Source organism: Gouania willdenowi, chromosome 8, assembly GCF_900634775.1.
Source record: "Gouania willdenowi chromosome 8, fGouWil2.1, whole genome shotgun sequence".
Taxonomy (NCBI): domain Eukaryota; kingdom Metazoa; phylum Chordata; class Actinopteri; order Blenniiformes; family Gobiesocidae; genus Gouania; species Gouania willdenowi.
In genome coordinates this window covers 8,437,449-8,460,714 of record NC_041051.1, presented here as the reverse complement: position 1 = coordinate 8,460,714, position 23,266 = coordinate 8,437,449, and the positions used below count along the sequence as shown (strand labels likewise).

The following is a 23,266-nucleotide window of genomic DNA, read 5'->3' as shown; positions in this document are numbered from 1 at the left end:
GCAACAAAAAACAATAATTATACAAAAAATGCACAAAAAGACAACTGAAAGATAGAAAAATACACACAATAACTCCAAAAAACATACATTACAGAAAAATACACCAAACGAAAAAAATACAAAAATGAGTAAAAACAACAAACACATTTATCAGGCGCATGTCCCATAGAACTAAACCAGGAAAATCACACATGCTATTTTACTTTGCACCCGTAAATAAAGTATGTACACCTCTTTGTACAATTAACCTTCAAACACATTCTCATTTGGCCATAATTAACAACTCTACTTAAGCTCCCACATGAATACATACTTCCGACGGGCACTGTACTAGTAAACTTAAAAAGGAAGAGACCAAATCTTGCACAATTGGAACTTAATTTATTTTCCACAAAGGCATCTTTATAGAATAAAAGGTTTGTCAAAATGTACAATTATTTTATAAAGAAAATAACACTAATGAAATCAATTCAAAATAAATACATTCTCAGGCTCCAAGTATAGGGTTAGGGTTAGGGTTACATTCATGAACTCCAAAACTGAAAAAATAACCTGCATTCAACGCTGTTTTGGCACGGTACATTACGTTTCATCTGATTCGTCGACTATGTTGTGATGCATTTAATTGTTGTCAGGTCATTTTATTTTTGTAGTTTCACAATGTCCATTTATTGTTTTAGTCAGATATTACTTTACTTATTTAAAAATATACTCAAAAAAGTACAAGAACCCATAAAATAAACTCAATTACAGTAATGTTAGTACTTGTAATCCATTACTTTTGACCTCTGGATATTGCTGGCAGTGAAATAGAATGAAATATGAAGGAATGCATTTGTAAGTAAGTATTACTCTGTGTTAAATTGAGTGGATTTTTAAACATTTTTTTTTTAACAAATGCTGTTGCATTTTGCTAACAGACAATCCAAAGGCCTAAAGAGAGAAAATGAAGACTTTGTCGCTCTGGGTTTGTGTAACCACAGCTGCTCATTATTTTTCACACAGCAACGACTGTAGCGCTTTTACACAAAGATTTGCAGCCAAAAGTTAACGATTGAATTCTCTTCTTTCATTTGAACTTCTCCCTCTATAACCATCCTGAAGTGGTCTTGGCCAACCAGTGAATCCCTCTTCCTCATTGGTGATGGTTGCAGCTGTTGTAACAGCAGAACAATGTTCTACTGGTTTAGTGCTTTTTCAATAATGGAGTATTACAGTGAATTCAGCGGCTCCAGCATTGATAGTGCTTCCAAAAGTGCTTGGATCGAGCCAAACGAAGTGTCAGTGGAAAGGTCTGCTCCACCAGAGTCCAAATATGTGCATCCCTCCTCCCGGGTAGAGTCATAACCGCGCCCACTAGAGGCGAAAAACAAAATCACGATTTATATACGTGCTCATTTCATGGAAAACCAGCGGACGCGTTTTATTTCCCGGAGTCCGAATATGAGGTTTGTTTTCAGCTAGGGGCCGAATTGCGCATGCTGGAGGCTGCGGAAGTTTGGTCGGGTTTATGCTAATGATGGCTCCATTACTCAGCATGGCCCTGATTTCTGACCCGCCCATTAAATCCTGAACACAGAAAATAGAAACAGTTTTTTAAGCCTAGCTCCACAATTAAATTATAAATGGTTGAATGGCTTTGTAAATATTTGAAGGAATACAATTATGACCTATTTAATGTGTTTAGAAGAAAATGTCAGACTTTTAAGACTTCCCATTCAATCAAACCAAGTCCCTGGGCTTTTTTATGCTTTTAAAATCCTCAACTATATATATATTTTTAAACTTAACAAAAGTAAACATAGAAGTCTGCAGGCAGGTCATGTATTCTTTTTCTTTACAGCCAAGCAGTGTATAAAGAAAAAGTGGGAATTAGTGTAAGTGGTGCAATGGATTGGAGCTCATAATACTCTTAATGAAATGTTTTGTTTTCCTTTTTTGAACTAAGTCCTTTAACAGATTTATAATGAAAAGAGTGGAACAGTAAAGAGAGTATCTGGGCGGTGAGCACATGCTTAATCTGGTGAGGTTATGTTCAATATAAATATAGTGCAACTATAAACAGCTATCGTTCACAGTGTAAAAGCTGCTTTGATCTTTATTAATGAATAGCAGAATAACAGCACAGGAATTATGAAATGTGCTGAAATATGCGAGCTGGCTTTCTGCCATTCTTTTAAAAGAAAACTGTACTGCAAATATAGATTATATGACAGCACTTATCATCGATTCTTTCCTAGCCTAACAAATGCTTGTTTTTTTTGGCAGTAAAGCACTTTTTCTTTATCACTCAGTCATATTTCTTTTCATTTTATGGAGCAGTTTCACTGTCTTTCATTGGAGCTGTAGTTTTTCTTTTTCTTTTTTTTTTGTTTTATTGACCTTTGAGTTTCTCTTACAGTCTGGTCACTCCTGCATCCGCTCACAGTTATGAAAAATGGATTTTTTTTCATCTTACCGTGCACCGTGCGTTTCCATGTTTTGTGTGAAAAACGCGCAGAGACTAGGACAGAAAGTTATTGGCGAGCGACTACTAAATTTATGATAGTTCACAATTAAAGTTGTAATTGTTGCAGGATAAAGACCTGCGCGGTGGCTAAATGTTAAATAGTAAAAAGTAAGCCATAAATTAGGATGGAGAACAAAATATTTACAACTGTTCTTTTGTCTGTTTTTATGTGGTGTGAAAAACAGCAGGTGTAGTCATTGTATTCAGTGTATTTGTTTCAATCTAACAAAAAATATATTCCAACATAAATTACAATATAAGAATATTTAACAAGACTGAAACAGGCAGAAGTAAAAAATGCTTGTGCCAAACATAAATCATCACATTTAAGTTACATTCATCATAGTACAATTGAGTTGCTTTTGGCAAATACTGCAAAAATTATATATATAGCATTTAACACTTTATACTCTTACAGACATATTTCTACTGCTTTACATAGCTTTCTAAAATATATTGTGACAGTTTCTTCTTGAAAAGAAATAGTGTGTCCCTCATTTTTATTCTTTTATCAACATTTTTCCACAATTTTACCCCTAGAACAGACAGACATCTTTGTTTCAGTTCTAATCACGCCTTTGGTAAAATAAACATAAATTGATCTCTTAGGCTTAGGGATGTAACGATTCACTCAACTCCCGATACGATTCGATTCACGATACTAGGTTCACGATACGATTCTCTCACGATTTATTTAGAAAATACTGTACTATTTTCCTTTTATTTTTCATTGTCAAAAGAATCCCTTGATAAACTATTCAAAACAATGCAATTTAACTAAAAATAAATCTTGAATGAAATAAATAAAGGAATAATACAAATGAAAATGAAGCCTATTAATTTAAATTCTGGTTCTATAATAAACAATGTAAAACTGCATAATAGTTTTTTTTCTTTTAAAAGTGCAACTGAAAATGTATTTTGTGCCTTAACAGTTGGACTTTAAAAAAAAAAAAAAAAAACCATGAATGCACTGATTTACGTCATATTTGTTTGGACCAGCAGAGGGCGCTGGTAACCCAGTGGTCGGTTGGCATGCAGATATCTTGCAGTGAAGAAGAGAAGCTATGCTAGCAGACAGAGCTAATAGAAAAACATGACTTTTACAGATATTCAAGTAATATTACAGATACTCTTTCGGTGCTAAAGGGGTAATGAATCATTTATTAACATATTTAAGAGTAGAAGGCGGCCAGAAAGAAAGTAATAGCAGACTCCGCCCGCCGCCTACACTTGTGGTGTGTGCTGGTTAAAAAAAGTACTGCGATTCAATTTTCAGAAAATCGATATCAACCGTGATACCTATGAATCGATTTTTAACTGCCTCACGATTAATCGTTACATCCCTACTTAGGCTGTATTTGCTTGTCTGTAGATAGAAGTATTGTTGAACACCTTCTCGAAGAGCATTTATTTTGGCTTTGAACATGATTTGTGTTATTCTATAATGAACAATATCATTACATGTCATATGTTTTTATGAATAATTAACAAATAATGAATGTGTATGGTCATAATTCTCTTCTTGCTCTCAAAGAAGGCGGACACTTTTTCTCTGGCTCCCTCCCTCCCTCATCTACCCCTGCTTGCTGCTTTGTCTTGTACTGTCTTTTGTCAGAATCTATTAGGAGCCTCTCTCTATAGCTCTATCCTAAAACCAAAATTAATTAAATTGATCAGCTTGTCTCTCAATGCAATCGACCACATTTTTTTGACAAAAAGAATGGGCAGTTGTGAGCCCGCCTGTCCCGTCGGAACGTTTCCAGCTGGATACATGATGGACTCCTGGAACAAGTAGAGGATTGTGTGTCTGTCTATCCTTTCCGTTGAGGACGTGGAAGACGTCTATGGGCGACCGTGGCTCAGGTGGTAGTGGGTCGTCTTCTGATCGAGAGGTTGGGGGTTCGATCCCAGTACCTGACTATGTGTCGAAGTGTCCTTGGGCGAAGTGTCCTGAACCCTAAGTTGCTCCCAGTGGTCGACTAGCACCTTGCATGGCAGTCAGTGTCGTGATAAAGCGCTATATAAAATCAAGTCCAAGTCCATTTACATAATTGGAGATATGATAGCAGGTATGCTGCTGATTGGAGCCGGCAGTTTTCTGACCTATTGCAAAGTCCGAATTACGTTGGCAGCTGCTTTGTGAAGGCTGCCAGTCATTTCTGATGGATGGTGCAGGGTTCTCAACACTCAGACTCGTGCAATAAACAAACTCAAAAGTAAGCAGGATGCTACTTTGGAATGTCTACATGGAGAAGTTAACAGATCAGCTTTGGAGATAAGGCCACCATATTAGATTTACTGCTTAACACCTGGACTCCAAAGCTAACAGAAATTGTGCTAAGCCTGGCCAAAAACAAATAACTTATCATCATTGGCTCCCCCACCGCCAGCCGTTCAAGGCCGGTTAATCTGTCTTCTCCTGGATGTCCCCTCCTCTTCCTCTTCCCCACCGCCACCACCTGGGAACTTTGTTTCTGAATCGGATCTACCCAAGGCCGTTTCACGTCATCTGACGATGGGCTGAACTGTACAGAATGAAGCGAATAGAATCATAGTGGCAGCCGGAAGGGGGATCCTGTAAGAGGCTGCACGCACGCGCCCCCCAGCGACTGGATCCTTCTCTCCACAAGTCCCCTCCCCCGACCATATGTGCTATGTCCTTGAATTTTGTTGTAATTCTGTTTTTTTGGCACTTCTGTGTGTGCCAAGGAGTTTTTTTTCCTAATCCCACACTGTGCCCCTAAAGGAGCACAGTTTGGAGCCTGCCTTTTTACCCTCTTCTTACCTCATGTTTTCCACTTCTCATCTAAGATACAGGACTCCGCCTTTGCGGCGACCCACAGTTCTCACGCTGCTGTATATGTGATTGTCTTTTCATGTTTCTTGGACGGAATGTAACTGAAACTAAAGTGCCCCTTGGTCGATAAATAAATTATTCTGAATCTGAATCTGAATAATTCCCTGCAATTATCAATCGTATTGCCTTTTTTTTTGCAATAAAACAATGTAATTCACAATGGTCTTAAAAGTGGTTCAACAGAGTTCTACACGTTACATCATATACTGTTATTATGGGAGTATAAAAGCACAATAAATTGTAAACAAGGAATTGTAATTAAGTAAGTCTTGCTTTATTTAACACACCAAGATATTTTTTTCTTTATATTGTGTTGCCTCCAAGATAATTGTGTGTGGTTTATAGGGCATAGTGACTCATGATTGTCAATAGTGAAAAAAAACAACACCAATGATGCTAAAAAGTTTGTGCAAGGGTTTTTACTAGAGGGGCCATTTTTGATGCTCATAAATCTAAAGAACTAACAGCTTGAATATAATAATTCATGGGGAAAAAGGGATGTAAATCTACCAATCTCCTGACAGATGCTCATGCTATAATGGGGATGGTAATGAGGCACAGGTGGCTGTTGATAAACTGATGTCATTGGCATTTAAAATGAAATAACTCAGGAAGCAGTTATTCAGACAAATGAAGCTGCCGGGCCAAATGTTTATCAATCTGAGTGCCTCATATTTTAATCATATGTGATTTTATTCATTTTATACTTATTATACAGATTAAACATTTTACACATGCTAAACAAAGTTTTCAGAATGTGCAATTAAACAAAGGCAAATGCATTACATTTTAGAGAAGGTCAAAGTAGAAAAATAAAAACAAATAAATAAATAAATGGAAAAAAATAAATAACCATAAAATGTATACGCACACAAAAGCAAGAAGGAATCAAGTTAAATGAACACAGTTTTATACCAAGCAAGAAAATGTATGCAACCTATTGATAATATTCTGCACTTCTTTTAAGCTGCTAGGGTTGATAAAGACATGGTCTAGGCTTCATAGATCAATAAATCTAAGATCATCTGAACACCAGAAATGTGTTGGAAAGTCACTTTGGCCAAGGTTTTGGGGGCAAACACAAGAAATAAAGTTGAAATACAATGTTTAGATTAAAGTTCAAAAGACGTAGCCAGGCTGATATCACCTGGGTTAAAGCTGATATCCGGAGTTTCTGAGAAATCTATGTTTATGTATGATTCTTTTATATAAGTCCCTCCTTTGTCCTATAGACCGCTATATAAATGGAAACGATTGCCGAGTGCACCCAGCCAATAGGCTTTTACTTCCTGTTTTTGAGACTGTCAATCAAAGTGAATGTGGATCTGTGCACGGAAACAAGGCCGCGCGTCGCAACAGCAAACAGGTAAATATGATTTTGGCGCTTACCTGACCCATAGACTTATATCAATGCTACCTGATGCGACCTTGTGCAGAAAAGTAGAGGCGTGGCTTCTGGTAGATTGGTAGAGGCAGTGGGAGGAAGTGGAGCTGTTTAGGGCGGGACATTGAGACGTTTCTCAGAAACTCCGGATATCAGCTTTAAGTGAACGTGTTTATATCCTGCTTCATACTACAGATGCTCTGTGATTGAGAATGTTTGGTTAGGTTAAGCCCGCTAACAAAGAGATATCCTGGATATACTTATCCAACTTTGTAGTACAGGCCCATGGAGTTTTAATCGACATTTTTATGTGCATGCGGTAACAAACTGTGAGTGCGTCGTCCTCCTTCAGCGCTCTGTGCATGTGGGTTTGTGCTAAGGTGGAACCAGCTTGATCTGGCCATTGTGCTCCTGTCAGTGATGGGCATCACCCTGGAGGAGATTGAGATCAGCGCTGCTCTACCCATCAACCCCACCATCATCCGAATAATGAGAGTTCTGAGGATTGCACGAGGTGTGGATGTTACACACACACACAGAGACAACTATCCCCACACACATAGCTTGTCATGTTCCTCATTAGAATGAGATCTAGATTTGATTATTGTGGCATGTTGAAGCCTGACTGCTCACACAGTGAACTAAACTGTTACGGGTCAATCAGCAAAGCTAATACTACATACAGTAATCTTGTGTTGCTTTGCATTGACTTTTTCCACACCTCATCGTTGCACATTTAGCAGCTAATTGAACCAGAGGGATTTTACCAGTGTGTGAATGTTTCTCACCCCTCCATCTGATGTCCTCAACAGTGCTGAAGCTGCTGAAAATGGCCACGGGAATGAGAGCCCTGCTGGATACAGTCGTCCAAGCCCTGCCTCAGGTACAACTCACGAGTTCACATCCATCCTCTTCATCTAGTTTGTCGTTGGCCAGGGTCACCATTGACTCACTCTCACATGTGCACCCCAGGCTCTCAGACTTGCTGAAAGTGCAAAGAGTTGCTGTTTCTTTCACACAGGTTCTACTTTCGCACAATCCTCAAGACCCCAGTGTCCACTCTGCTAATTCAATATTGAGTCGAGAACTAAACCGTTCAGATTTTTAGCATCTCTCATTTTTTTTTTAAATAGATTTGTGTATTGAACACGGAATTTCACTTCATTTCATTACTTTATTTATTTGAATTAGGACATTACATAGTAAAAGTAGGGTAGGTGATTTTCGAAAGTTCGCATGATTTTATATGTAGCCTCCCTGACGGCTCTGCCTTTACCCCACCCCCCACTTTGTTGTCTCATTCAGCAGTAAGTAAACAATAAACTTTACCATTATATATGTTAAAAATTGTGACCAAAAGCTCTGTTTTAACTCTGTCAGCGGTGACGCGCTTTCAGTGTGAGCTCGTGCATGCGAGGGGTCGAGAACGAGCAGGGAGACAGAGAGACGTGATTGGTTAAAAAAAAGATTTGTTTTTTTCCATTGGTTGAAGTTACCACAGGTTTACAGCTGCTACAGTTGACAGATTTTCTTCAGAGCACATAGGATCCTAATTTCTGTCAGGACATAAAGACAATTTCAACCAAAAACTTGTATCTGGAGAAAATTGCCTACCCTAGCTTTAATTTATTTTGTGAAGTTAGATTAAATATATCTTGATATGTCCGTTTCTTCTTACTTTTTGCCATTTGTATGCCTTATATATTGTCTTATCTCTATATTTTGGCTGTTTATTATATTTTCCCTAATTTTTAGTCTTACTCCAGCCTCACGTCTATTTAAGATTTTGTCATAGTTTCACTAGTTTTAGGGATTTACTAATGCTTCATCTCAAAACAATAATAATAATTAACTTTTATCATTTTTTTATACCTTGCTATATAGCTTTAGCCCAGATTTTGGGTGTTTGTCATTTTTTATGTATTTTTTTTATGTTTCTTAAAATAATATCTTTTTGGATTTCCCACCAGGAGATCCCTAAAACACTCTTCAACAGTAGCATGGCTGCTATTTTAAGTGATTCCTGCCGAAATTTGAACCAACAACTTCTTGATCAATGAGCAGTGATGTGCTTGTTTGATTGTCAGCTGTTCTGTATACCTGATGATTGTCCCAGGATTATGTTCAACTACTTTGAACACAGTCTCAGGGACCAACGCACACGCACACGCACACACGCACACAAACTAAATATAAGGAAACAGGTTGTGTGATCAAAGAGGCCAGGGGGATGGGGAAGAGAAGTATTTTCCTTCTATTGATCCCCCCCATTAACACCAAGCCCCTTTGCTCCGCCTCCATGGCAACAAAGATGTAATTAATACTGAGGGTAATTAAGAAGCTCCTTGAGGTCCGTCCCTGCATGTATGGACGTGTAGCGAAGGAGTGAGAACGTGTTACACCTGATGAGATACTTAACCACAGCTGGTATTGAGCTATAGTGAAAATTGATTGTGCCTGGTTTACCTCTCCATACAAGCAAGGAACTTCTGTGTGCGTGTGTTTGTGTGTCTCGCATATCTCCCTGACGCTGTGTCTGTTCGACCTGATTTTTTTTTTCTAAAGCTTCCACACGCCGAGTGTGTGCATCCATTGTTTTTCACTTATTTAGTGATTGTGTTTCAAAACGTATTCTTTCATTTTGAAGTCAACGTGGCCGCACACACACAAAGCCGTTTAGAGAGACTCAATAGTTACCGGAAGTTATTCCCAGCCAATTCGAATCTATTGATTCCGAGTGACATAACTGGGATTTTAGGTAGGTAATCTCAGTTACTAATCTTACATAATATGTAACTGTGTCCCATTCTGCTGCTCTTTAGGAAGGTAAACTCTCTGTCACATTTTACAAAATATTTACATGAGTTCTTTGTTTTTTTCACCGGAACGTCTTCATTTATCATCTCTCTTCTGAGTTGTTTCTGGGTTTGTTGCCGTGGTCGGAAGACCAATCTTTTCAGACTTGCCTTTAGCTAATCTGTCTGTATTTCTGCGTTGTGACTGTTCTGTTTTAACTTTGTTTTATTTTGTCTGATAGTGAAGCACTTTGTGACGTTTTTGGCATGAAAGGTGCTATATAAATAAACTTTTACTTACTTAAAAAACAAATGGGTGAGAAAACTTAATAGCTTGTTGACAATGGAATAAAAAAAAAAAAATCGTTTTATTATGGCTGCGTGTGTACAGACTCAGCAAGATAAAGCCATTTACCCAAAAGCATTTTCAATTATTTCTACTCACCAAGTGATGTAAAAAGGCTGCAAAGGGCCGTTAGCACTGCTGTGGAGCCACTGGTTTTATGGAGTATGGAATATTGGCACCACTGAGAGGATTTACTTATTTATTTATTTCTTTGTCTTTTATGGTAGCAGTGCCCTGAGAAATATCTGTTTAGTTTGAGCAATGATCACACATCAGCACATTGTTACAGTTCTAACTTTTTAGCTTGGCTTTTGCCTCAGAATTCTCAAAAAATAAAAGTCAGTTGAAGAAAATAATATAATATGTTAAAGCAGTTTTTTAGAGAAATACCATTACGTTTTAAAAACAGAAAACCCATGAATAAAAAATAGAGAAGAGTAGAAGAGAATATGTTCTCTTTGAATAATTTTATGATACCTGCTTTTCTATAAAACAACCTTTTGGTTCCTCAAATAAATTACATATGATTCTTCTGACAATTTTTAATTTTTTTTTAATTGTGTGTTCAACTACATTTGCATAAAGGGAACGTTAGGGACTTGGTAAACAAATTACTGTATGTCCTAGTTAAAACCTCAAAGGGCCATCCCACTATGGACCCACTTGTTTTACATATACCGTGATAGATATAGTTATACCTTCCACCCCTGTGGATAGAACCGCTACAGTCAGAGATGTAATTGGATTAGATTTGGGTCTGTAACATCACCATGGCCATTTTGTTGTGGAAGCGAGCCAAGTCCCAAAGCCCTAAACTCACATGTTCTTGGGGATCTAGTCATGTTTACATGTGTGCCACAACTCCCAGTTAATGAGAACAGATGGTGTTTATTTGTAGGTATGTGTTGTGGCGGTTTTGAATGAAATGAGACAAAGTCAAGTTGAAGGGTTAAAGGTCAAATGTGGACACAGGGTTTATTTGGTCAAAGGGTTTCTGGGGCAGGCCTGCCTGGGATTCAGAGGTTTCCATGTGTGTCTCAATGAATCTGTAGTTGTTTTGTACTCTCAGGGATTTGTATGATGCTGATAGGGCAAAGCATAACAATGACAGAGTCTCTGAGAAGAGACCTTGGTAAATGTTATCAGTACGATAGTATCTGGTCTGCTTTGGGCAGTGTGACCATGAACCGACCAGGAGAGATTCTGTAATCACATCTCAGTATGGAGATGCTTTACCTGACACAATTAAAAACATATGATTCCTTCAAATACATTTGGGAAAAGCAATAGAGCAGTGGTTTTTCTGGTTCTAGAATAGAGTGTAATTACTCTGTAGTTGTTCAAACCTGAGAAGCATCAGAGAGACAAAGTCAGAGGTTATGCTTTGCTTGAATGAATTGATTGATCATTTATTAACAGATTTTAAATGAACAGAACACGAATCAACAGAAATATCACATCAATAGGAAAACATGCACTCATCTAACACAGCTGTGGTCTGGAGTAGACACCCGTTCTAAACGCACAAAGACATTGTCTGAACCAACAGGCCCGGGGTCAGACACTCCAGCCCCGAATGCAGTTCTTCTGGTGCACGGTTTCAGCCATGTGTCTTCTTTTGTTATGTTACGTACAGTACATCAAGAAGGAAGAGATAAAGAGATGCACACATTTTATCTCAGCCAGGCAGAAATTACAAATTTTATATCAAACATTAGTCTTTTGTATTTAGAAATCAAACAATCAGTTATTGCAGGTAAAGATTTTATTTACTAACCTGGCAATAAGCCACACCCACTTCCTTACTTTTTTTTAAGAAAATAGGTATGGTAATGTGGCCGTTTCTGCTCACTTTCTCAGTTTGAAATAGACCGAGCCAATCAGAGCCGTAAAGAAATAATGTCATATCTCATACACAATCATGGCGCCCGCCCTGGAGATACCTTTTGGAGCTGCTGCTCTGCTCTGTTTTAAAAGACCTGGATATATCGTTGAAACCACAACAAGAAGAGGCTTTAAAACTGTTAGTCTGTATCGTACTTCACGCCATTTTCCGCTGCCAGCTCTGTTTAGGGAAAAAAGATTTACGCTTGTCACGCTATTATCATCAGGTCCGCTCATCGTTTGATTGGTTACTCTGCACGTGTTTGTCCTGCCCACAGAACTCAAACGCATTGTGAGCACTTCCAGACTAATCACAGTGAGTAATAGGAGACTTGGATGGATTCCCGGCTAGACATTTACTGTTGATTTAAAATAACACCAATTACTTATAAGAACATTAATTGATCAGTTATTATTAATCATTGAGGGGTCTAAGGTGTGTGCTTATTTGATTTATTTGGTTTATCTATGTGAGTTTTTTAATGTCTTGTAAGTTTTGTATTAGGAGAGAGGACAGACCTTTTATTTGTTTTTATTTTTATTTTTTATTTTTCACTTGTTTCAAACTGTTTTTAGAGCTAAGCTCAGTGTCCCTGGGGCATACAGTATATGACTTGTCTCATCACTTACTTAAAGATAGTTTTGTTTGTTAGATTTGGTTTAAATGAGACATTTTGAAACTTCTTTTCCTTTTTTTTGAAGAGCGAGTGGAGGCAGACATGGTAGCAGGTGGCCAAAAACGGTCCAAAAGTGGCAAAAGAGTGGCAAGAAAAGAGTGAAAAGTGACTAAAATTGGCCAAAATCAGTCAAGAGTGGCAAAAAAATGGGCAAATAAAGAGGAACCCAGGTGGTATTAAATGGTAAATGATAGCTTTTTAATGAGCAAAATGTGGCAAACGTTAGTGAAAAAAGGTCAAAAAATGTGGAACAAAAAGAGGCAAAATGTAGGGAAAATGAATTCAAATTAAGACATAAAGAGCCACATGTTGAGCATTACTGACTTAATAACGGCTTTTTTGTGGTGTCACTGATTATGAGGTGAGCTGGTCTGGACACAAAATGCCAGGGCTGAATTTTTGTCCCAGTCCATCCCTGATTTACCTACAGGCTAGTACCGGGATATTACTTTGAGGACAGCAGAGAAGACAGATGGTTTAGAAGGTTTGAAAGAGGCTTTCTTTTTAAAACAGAAGGGACTATCTTTGAACAGAGGAGGTGGGTTGAGATGTCACCTCTCTGATCGCATCTCTTCACGCCTCAGATGACTCAATAACAATCTGCCGGAGTCATCTGATACCTGGGATTCTTTATTATGCTGATGTGTCACATCAGCTGTCCACTCCACAGTACAAATCCCAGAAACGTTTTGAAACGTTTAAAGAAAACTCCAACTCTAGTTACCTCGACTGAACTACTAAAATTAAATTGACCTAAATGACTGAGAACTTTCACAAAGCCTTTTGCTTTTAAAGTTACTGTACATGGTTTCTCTGACACTTTCTGACCGGAGAGACTTTACTATTTTCCAGTAGATGTAGTTGCACTGATGTCTAAACTTTTCTAAGGGTGTACTAACCACAGTGTATTCCAAACATAGGAGGTGAAGGGTGAAGATCGTGGTAATGTAGTATCAAGGCATGAGAAGATCTATTTCTACCTGTGTGTGTTTGTGTGTGTGTTGTGTTGTAGGTGGGTAACCTGGGCCTGCTCTTCATGCTACTGTTTTTCATCTACGCCGCCTTAGGAGTAGAGCTTTTCGGAGAACTTGGTGAGTTGACGTCACTGCGTCATGCAGCTCTTTTTTTTAATTAGTTTCTTTTCTCAACATAATAATATTGTTTTGTTTTTTTCATAAGAGAATTTGGGAATTCCTGTTATTCACCTCCCCATGACCCTAAAATAGGACAAAGCGGCTCTGAAAATGGATGGATGGATGTTATTCACCTGTAAAATAGGGGGATAATGTGTTGGCAAATGTTTAGTTTTAGTGCACTTTACCCATCCTCTCAGAATTCCATCCATCCTTTATGAATAGTATGTTTCAACTGTCAGATATAAATGTCCTGAAAAACCGTATCTGAATAAACAAAACCTTAACTTAAAGGAGCACATAGGGCAGGATGTATAAATCAGACTCCATAGTGACACCATGGTAGTTAGGGTAACTGTAGCCATCAGCCAAGCCGCCGCGGGGCCACGCATCAACTCTTTAGAACCGGAGCACAGCTGATTAGATACTGTAACTAGAGGATGGATACCCGACCGGAGCCTGATGACACCAGACGGGTCGGGTTTTGGTCAGATATTTATAACTGGTGGTCGTGTTCGGTCACATAGTGTTGTTTGCACGCAGCGTTCTTCCTTTCCTGCTGCAGCTGCTGTAACCCTGAAGAATGCAGCTTTAAGTGAAACAAAGCAGGATCCCAGTGGAGGGTGGATGGAGCAAAGGAGAACAATTATAAAATAATACACCATTGAAACGTTCCTTTTTCTGCACAATAACATGGATTATTGGAGAAGATTATTGGAGAAGACAACACTGAAAAGACAACACTAAAAAAAGACAACACTGACTACAGATGAGAATAAATCCTACACAAAAAAGGACAAAAAAAAAAAAAATGAAATCGTGTTCAGAACAACCTAAGAATGTTTGACCAGAGCGACAAGCTTTGATGTAAATTTTCTGTGCTCAAAACAGGGGACGGGACTTAGATAAGCAAACTGCTTCTCTCGTCTCCTTTTTCGGCATGTACAAAAAAAAAAAAAAAAAGAAAAAGTGAATGTAACCATGTCGGAAATAAACTGAATAAATAAAAATAAAAATAAATTATCCTTATCTTTGATACATGGATTATGTAAATAGATCTGATGGGTCTTTTGCGTGCGCTGCGCCCCTGTTTGTGTTTCACTATCACTTGTTACCCTTCCACTGATCTGATGTTGACATTAACGTAAATATGTCATTTCTTTAGTTTTCACTGATAGGTCGGACTCGGACGAGAAAATGCGGCTCCATCTGCACTCCAACTGTGACACGGTTGTTTATGTACTTGCCGTTCATGTGACTGTTTACTGCAAGACCTGTGCACATGCCTCTGCGTACATCTGCGAGAACCAAACGATAGTTTAGTCCACCGCGCTTGTCTTCTTCCAGTCTCCAAGCCGTCTTCTCTCCTTATTTTTTATTGTCGGTATTGGGACGCTTCTCCAAGCCATCTAAGAACACGCACTAGAGTCATTTGACGTCACCATCGGCGAGTTTTGACTTCACGTTTGCAGAACTGTGTCGGAAATTTGGGCCCAGAACAGCAGTACAAAATGTAACACACAATCTGTTCAAGGCAATAGGGAAACATTTGTGTGGACTCATTCTCTTTGGTTGTGAGCACTTCATCAACCAATAGCATTAAAATCAATTAAAATGAATGTTTATTTTTTCCACAAATCCTGCCCTATGCTCCTTTAACATACTATTAAAAAAGAAGACGAAACTAATATTGCTGGAACTATCCTTTATGAATGTAAAGTACATACACCATCCCACAAATAACCCCACTGAAATTTAAATATTTCTCAAAATATTCAAATATCATTTTAGTTTTGAGTTACATTTGCATTTAGAAACAGCAGCTTTTGGTTAGAGTTGGCGAGTCGAAAGGATTAGTGGCGAATGCAAGTGTTGCCTTGCTTAGGCATTCTGAAGATTATCTTTGGATTGAAGCTCTAAAACAAACATCGTTTGATCACACTGCTATTGGGTTGATAACAGAGTGTGTCCACACTGGGACCACTTGTTTGGACAATCATTCAGGAGCTTAGCGGCAGAAACGAATCAAGCTGTGCTTGGTGTTTCCAAAACAATGTCATGTAAACCAATCAAAGTCACGTGGGTATTTTTTTCAAATGTTGATTTGATCAGTTCTATCCTTTTGTTTTGTATATTATCACGTTTCCTATATGTAACACACAATGTCCTTCTCTTCTTCTACTCCTCTTCCTCCCTCTTGCTCTCAGTTTGTAATGCAGACTACCCATGTGAGGGTATGAGTCGTCATGCTACCTTTGAGAATTTCGGCATGGCCTTCCTTACTTTGTTTCAAGTCTCCACGGGCGACAACTGGAATGGCATCATGAAGGTACAAACTTGATTTCCTTTGGGTTATATTTGCTTGAGTTGCTTGAGCAGTTTGATCTCAAGTGGACCACAGATTTTATTTGGGAAAACGAAAACGGAATTTTAACATTATTGTGTCTTAGTTTGCACTTCTACGTATACATAAAATCCAAAATATGTGAGAAACCGACAATATCCAAGCAATAACTGATAGACATAAGTCCCAACAGAATTTTCACTTTAAATGTCCTAGATTTTGTGACCAAATTTAATTAAGGGAAATATTATGTAATCATTTGAGGAAAAATGGAGGATTTTGTATGAATTTTGAGTTTTAACACTAAAAGTGGCTGCAGTCATGTGACATAAGCACCAGGAGTGTTGAGTTTCATTTACACAATGATTCATATTTTCTTTGTAATTGTTATTTCCTCCTGTAGGCCAAATTGGAGGCTCCAAAGGGCCGGATTTGTCCCCCGGCCCATGAGTTTGACACATGGGTTGTAGAACAAAAGGAAGAGTTTTTACACTTTTCTGATAATAATCATTTCTGGTTTCTGTACTGAATTAATCCAAAACTCGATTTCTTCTTAGGAAACATGCACCATTCAAAAGATAATACGAATAAAGTGCATTTTAAAGGATCTTTTCACAAGTATCACATTTTAGGTGTTTCTCCAATTCTCTCAAGAACAATTAGCTTTTTTTTAGATTTAGCTGATTAGTTTCCAACTAAATAATTACAAGCCTTCACAGAGCCATTTTTGTATCCACAATAGCATGTAAACAAGCTGTAGGATTACAGAAAGAACCGTGCCTTCATTCACGCTCCGGTTAATAAAACAGTCATAACTTTTCTCTGCATCCACATCTACCATAACCAGCAGCTATCACTTCCCCTTCCCGCGCCTCGACTTCGATGGGAAAAGAGATTATGGGCACATATTGGCGACGGACCATTTAACACACACTCACTACCGGCAGTGTGGATGGTAGCAGGTCATGAAGCAAGCACTGGTCCACAAATGCAACTCAGAGCTAGATCTCTGCTGTTTTAGCCACTGAATCACTTCCCTGCTGTGAGAACAGAGGTAAACTTGCTCTAGATTAGTCAAAGGCACGTGAAAGGTAATTGGTCATGCAGTGGTGGTGGAGAGAAATTAATGAGGGAGGAATGGGTGCCTTATGACGGGAGGAGAAGTTGAAAGTAAAAGAAAGGAGGCTGAGATAAGACCAATGAATATACCTCCTCCTGTACCAAAGGGAATATGTAAACATGGTTTACAGAAGGGCAAGGCAACACGAGAAAGAGTGAGTGAGCTCAGAAAGACAAAATCAAGTCAGAGAGTATAAAATTAAGGTCAGCATGGGAGGGAAAGTTCTTGAAAGTAACTCAGTCTTTGAATGTCAAATCAAATTAAATCAGCTTTAGCTCAAAGCGCTGCCTTGATATGTCTGGTCACAGCCTGGATGGCATCTCTGTACGTCCTGCATAAAGCATGTGTCACTTCACTAAATGTAGAATAATATGACATTACTGTTGAAAGCATCCAATATTGGGGTTAGTGGGGGCTTCTTGGGGACGTTTGGCTATTCTTGCCTCCAGAGAGCAAGACGTTTATTCAAGCCCTGTTAGCCAACCAGTTTTTCTGTGTGTTTTTGTTATTGACTGTCACTTTTCTCTATGTATTATAGTTTCCTCCCACAATCCAGAATCATGACGGCTTCATTTTAATCTATAAAGCAGTGGTTCCCAACCTTTTTCGGGTCGTGACCCCATTTGGATATCACAAATGTCCAGCGACCCCAGAGACATTTTTTTTTCTTCTAGAATTAATATTTGGTCATGTTCATTAAATATAGAGTAGTCAGGATTAGTGCACAAAGTGACAAGTGCACCACCTCAGACATTTTTAAACTACATTTTATTTGAACTAGGCTTATATATGAGAAAGTTTTATAGGACACCATTGTTTGATGTGTTTTGTGTGATGTGAATTTGGAAAAAAGAATAATAATTTAAAAAATGTAAAAATATAATTCTGTTTTTTTTTTACCAAAGTTTTTTTTTCTTCTTTTTTTCTTTTTTACCCTATTTTAATTCCAGGAGAGCCCACATGTGGTCCTGACCACAACGTTGAAAAACACTTCTATAAGGGATGTATTTACAGTTTTATTTTGGTAGATTTTTGGCACTGATATCAACAGTGGTTTTGTCCTTGTTCTAAAACAGTGGTTCCCAAACTTTTTCTGTGCCGCCACCCTTAGAAGATTGAATAACTCTCAGGCCCCTCCCATCAAGACAAAAAAAAGCATTACCTTTGTCATGGACTATTCTTCTTCATGTCTCATAAAAATATCATAACCTTTGTAATCACATATTTTAAACAGTAATAAAGCTATATATACATTGGATTTTATATAATGCCTTCAAGCGCTTTTCATTGATGTGCATGCAATCTTCTATTTGGCACTTTGGGTCTGTTCCAGGACCTCCTTGCATTTCTCCCTGACCTTCCATGAGCCCTAGCTAAAGGCTAAAGCAAGGAGAATGGTTAGCAGAAACCCCCTGGAACAGAGCAGAGCAGATGTTGATGACAACAAAATGACACCCAGTTAGTTGAATACATACTGACATGGAGGAGTTGGGGTGAAGATGGGTTGTGAGATCATTGCTGAGGAGGCATGAGACCGCTGTCATGGTTTAAGTAGTGCTTCCTCTATGCGTTGGCCAATAGGGAGCCAATCTGGGCTGTTGGTTGATTAAAGGTGTGGCTGGCTTGACATCCGCGGCCTGTCTGAAGTAACGCTATGCTCAATTTTCTATTTTCACACCCCTGTGATGACACCACCTAGGGGGCGCGCCCCCCAGTATGGGAACCACTGTTCTGAAATATTTGGAAAACAATGTTGTTCTCGTTTTCATGCAAAACAAAACAAATGCATTTTAAATGTACCTTTTCACCAAAACAGCTACAGTATTTTTCCATTTGTTGTTTTGCATCGTTCTGGGTCTGTTTTATTTTTGTTTTTGTTCTGTTTTTTTTTTCCCAAATGAAGTTACCCCTCATTAATGCTGAACCTTTCTCTTCGTCTCACTAGGACACGTTGCGGGAATGTCCACCAGACCAAAACACAGACGTGGACTATGCCTGCAATCCCAGCCTTCAGTTTATCTCGCCCATGTACTTTGTCTCCTTCGTGCTCACCGCCCAGTTCGTGCTCATCAATGTGGTGGTGGCCGTGCTGATGAAGCACCTGGACGACTCCAACAAGGAGGCCCAAGAGGAGGCGGAGATGGATGCAGAAATTGAGCTGGAGCTGGCCCAGGGCACCCTCTGTTGTATGGGCGCCCCCGGATGTGGGGGAGGTGGGGTGGACAAAGGATTGGTCGTGCTTGGATCAAAACCTGGAGGCGGAATGAGGGGAAAGGAGCGAGGAGGAAGTGCCAGAGGAGAGAGGGAAGACGGTGTGAGGAAGATGCAGCACCACACGGGGACCACTGCTCACCAGGGGCCGTACAACTCCAACCAAACCCTTTACTCACCCGTACAGGTGAGTGAGTTTGTGGTAATCTGGAATGAAAAGAGAATTATCTCATGTTAGAATGTAAACATAAGTGGAAAACTTTCAGGTCACAGGGTGTCAAACTCATTTTAGTTCAGGGGTCAAATACGGACCAATTTGAGTTTAAGTGGGCCACAGATTTTTTTGCGAGCAAATTCAACATCAATGTGCCCTGGTTTACACCTCCACATATAAATAATATATAAATGATAAAGAATATCGGATCCTGCAGGATCTTCATTTTAAATTTCCCTGATTTTGAAATTTTTTGTGGTAAAATTTGAGGAAAATGTGCCAGATTTTGGAAAAATCGAGAGTTCTTTTACTTTATCTTACACACACCGCCGTCTGTCTGTGTGAGCGCTCGTTTCAGCTCCCTGAAACTGCCGTGCTGCGATACATCATTGATCGCTACTTGGTTAAAACCAGACAACCATTTAAAAAAAGGGAACTGATTCAAGTTCCTCCGTCAGATCCACCCAAAGTTCCACAAACACGGGGACAAAGATGAACCCGTAGCAATGATTATGAACTGGAAACTCAACTAAAGCTAAGCTAACCCACCGACACACAGACTGGGCTAAGAGCTAACGCTAACCATTCCATATAAGGAATAGGCCAAGTAAAACACGTCTTACTGTCATAAAGCCACATCGATTTGTTTATAGTCAGATTTAACACTTGTATGGATGGATAAAAGCTAACATGTCACACGTTGTGTGAAATAAATGTTAGCATAATATTAGTGTCAGCTCATGAACTCTTTGAGTCAGCAGCTATTGTAGCCTTTTTAAATGTCTAATGTTGATGTATTCACATTTATTATTATTATTTAAACACCTGTTTAGACTAAGTTGTGAATTTTTTTTAATTATTTTTTATTTATAGTTTTTATTTATTATATTATTTATTTATTTGTCATTATTTTATCGTTATCGTGATAAATACCAGAAATTATTGGGATACTTTTTTTTGTCAATATCTTCCATCCTTGCCGTCATGTGATATAAGAACCGGAAGACTGAGCTCTGCAAATATTGTGGATTTTATTCTTATTTTTGTATCTGGAGGTGCTGAGATATCTACAACTGAATTACTTGGTAATTTACAAAATATTTCATGTTTTTTTCTATTATTTTTACTTTCTTGAGCGGGCCGAATTTGATGCTCTAAAGGGCCGGATTTGGCCCCCGGGCTTTGAGTTTGACACTAACTGTATGCTTTAGGAAGTCGAGACCCCTTCTAATATGTATAAAGACAAACCTTTACAAACTATACAAGGTAGCAATAAAATAACAGCCTGCTGAACACATTAACCCTTCAATATTTTAGTAGAATTAAAATGTTCTTCCTTGTTAAACAACAAGGGATATAGGAGGTTTATGTATGTGTGTGAATGAGTGAGTGCTTGTCCCTGTATCTGTGCAGATGGGTTTGTTTTATATGAACCCACAGATGAGTTCACACGTTTATTTCACCGATTATAATGGATTCACTCCATCCTCCTAAGGATCTGTAAGCTGTTATTTGAGAACGATCTCCTTTGCTTTGCTGCTTTGCCACTGGGTGAACGAATAAACTTCGTAGGCACGTACGCTGCAGAGTGAAGGAAGCCAATGTTGGCCAGCAGTTGAAATGAAAAGGCCCACAGTACTTTTAGTCTCCTTCCCTAAAAGAAAAAAAAAAGAACGTAAATATCTGGATGGGTCTATTTCAGCTGCAGTGTTGAGCCTGTGTGATGCTGTTCTAACTGTGCTTCAGTATTCCTGTCTGCAATGAGGGATTAAAACAAAGAAAATAGTTCTGCATTGTCCTCGGATGCTTCCCTCTCAATGGCCACATTTACATGAGCTTTAATTCCCCTTTAATTGAGAATAAAAGTTAAATCCTTTTTAAACTGACCTTTTAAACATTTATTTCCGAATGAAAATGGCCATTCCGAATGAAATTTAAATCTGAATTAGGTGGCTGGTTAATTCCTGGTTATTTTAATTCTGCATGGAATATTTCCTCAATCTTGTTAACATTTAATTCCACTTTAAATTAATTCCAGTCTAATTCCAGTTGTTTTTTGTTTTTTTTTGTCTGCACATGCTGTCAAATGTCAACACTACAAGAAGTGCAATCTTTTTTAAACAACAATGCATTTTTTTTTTTTTTTGTTATTTCAATTAAATAAATTGCATAATTTTATTGCATAATTGTGACCATCACCAGCCCTCCCTAAAGAAGGGTAAGAAACACTTTATTAAAGGGAAATTAATTCCAGTCTTTATGCACATGCTCGTGCTGTCAGTGACGCTCTGGTGAGGACATAATCCAAGATGGCCGCCCGAGGCAAGCAGAGACTATTTATTTAATACGAGTCTGAGAAGACATGGATTCAATGAAATAAGTGGATAGATGGAAGTGTAAACATGCAGACATTCACACAGACTTATTGCACACACACGGACGGGGTGGACTGGCCATCTGGCATACCGGGCATTGTCCCAGTGGGCCGTTGATCTGAAATGGGCCGGTCCAGTCCGCTACGTTTGTTTTGATGAGCTAGTGGAGGCAGACATAGTGACAGGTGGCCAAAAATGTTCCATGAGTGGCAAAAACATGGCATGAAAAGAGTGAAAAGTGACTAAAATTGGCCAAAAGCAGTCAAGAGTGGCCAAAAAATGGGCAAATAAAGAGGAACCAGGTGATATGTAATGGCAAAGAATAGCTTTAATGAGTAAAACGTGGTAAACAATGTTGAAAAGGAGCAAAATGTGGAACAAAGAGGCAGAATGTAAGAAAAAAAGGAAGCAAGTTATATTAATTGTGCAAAGGGTAGCTCATTTGGATTTAAAGTGGCAAACATATTAAATAAAGGACAAAAATTGGATAAAAGTGTCTAAAAGAACTTGATAAAATGGACAAAAAATAGGAAAACATTTATGTTTATTGGCAAAAGAAAATGTCCAAACTTTTTGGAAAGGGGCAAAAATGGCCAAAGGAAATAGATTTTAAGTTTTTAAGATTTTCTGGAGAAATAATAATTTAAATTAAGACATTAAAAGCCATTCATTACTCATTTAATAACAGCATCCACACGGTGTCTCGGATAATGTAGTGGGCTGGTCTGGACAGAAAATGCCAGAGCGTAATTTTTGTCCCAGTCCATCCCTACACACGTACATCAGCAAACGAAACAGGCTTGATTGGGGGACATGACACCTTGCACCAGACCACTGAGCTTCACTAATGACAGGCGGCTCATCATAAAGTTCTCCTTTCACTTGACTTCCTGTGGATGGAGGTAGAGCAGCTGTTGCACTAACCGCTGGCTTTGATTGACCAAAGTACGGTCTTCTATCTCCTTCTCCTGCTCAGCTGTGAAAGTGAAACAGTATGTTATTGTAGAGCTACTGCTTCAAAACTAACGCAGCAAGCAGTGTCACAGGTTCCGAAGAAGTGGCTGGGGTTGGTAACCAATGGTCACGTATCCCAATGTTGGAGATTATGTGGTCAATTTGTGGACATTTTGTCAAAATTGGTCAAAATATAGCTGAGATATTGAATTTAAACTGCTTTAGCATTAGCATTGTAATAGCATTAGCATTGCAATAGCATTAGCATTGCAATAGCATTAACCTAGCAATAGCGTTAGCATTAGCCTAGCAATAGCATTAACCTTGTAGTAGCATAAACCTAGCATTAGCATTGACCTAGCATTATCAATAACCTAGCATTAGCCTAGCAATAGCATTAACGTAGAATTAGCATGAGCCTAGCATTGACATTAACTTATGCATTAGCATTAACCTAGCA

At 38.6% G+C, this 23,266-nt stretch overlaps 1 protein-coding gene across 1 annotated transcript in view; it reads left to right on the top strand.

Moving 5' to 3' along the window:
• Positions 1-23,266, top strand: part of LOC114468623 (voltage-dependent T-type calcium channel subunit alpha-1I-like) — a 189,142-nt gene that overhangs the window by 140,712 nt on the left and 25,164 nt on the right. The window contains exons 25-29 of the mRNA XM_028455624.1: positions 7,134-7,267; positions 7,566-7,636; positions 13,468-13,546; positions 15,796-15,917; positions 18,998-19,450. Of these exons, the coding sequence (XP_028311425.1) occupies positions 7,134-7,267; positions 7,566-7,636; positions 13,468-13,546; positions 15,796-15,917; positions 18,998-19,450 (859 nt within the window). The remainder of the gene's footprint in view (positions 1-7,133; positions 7,268-7,565; positions 7,637-13,467; positions 13,547-15,795; positions 15,918-18,997; positions 19,451-23,266) is intronic.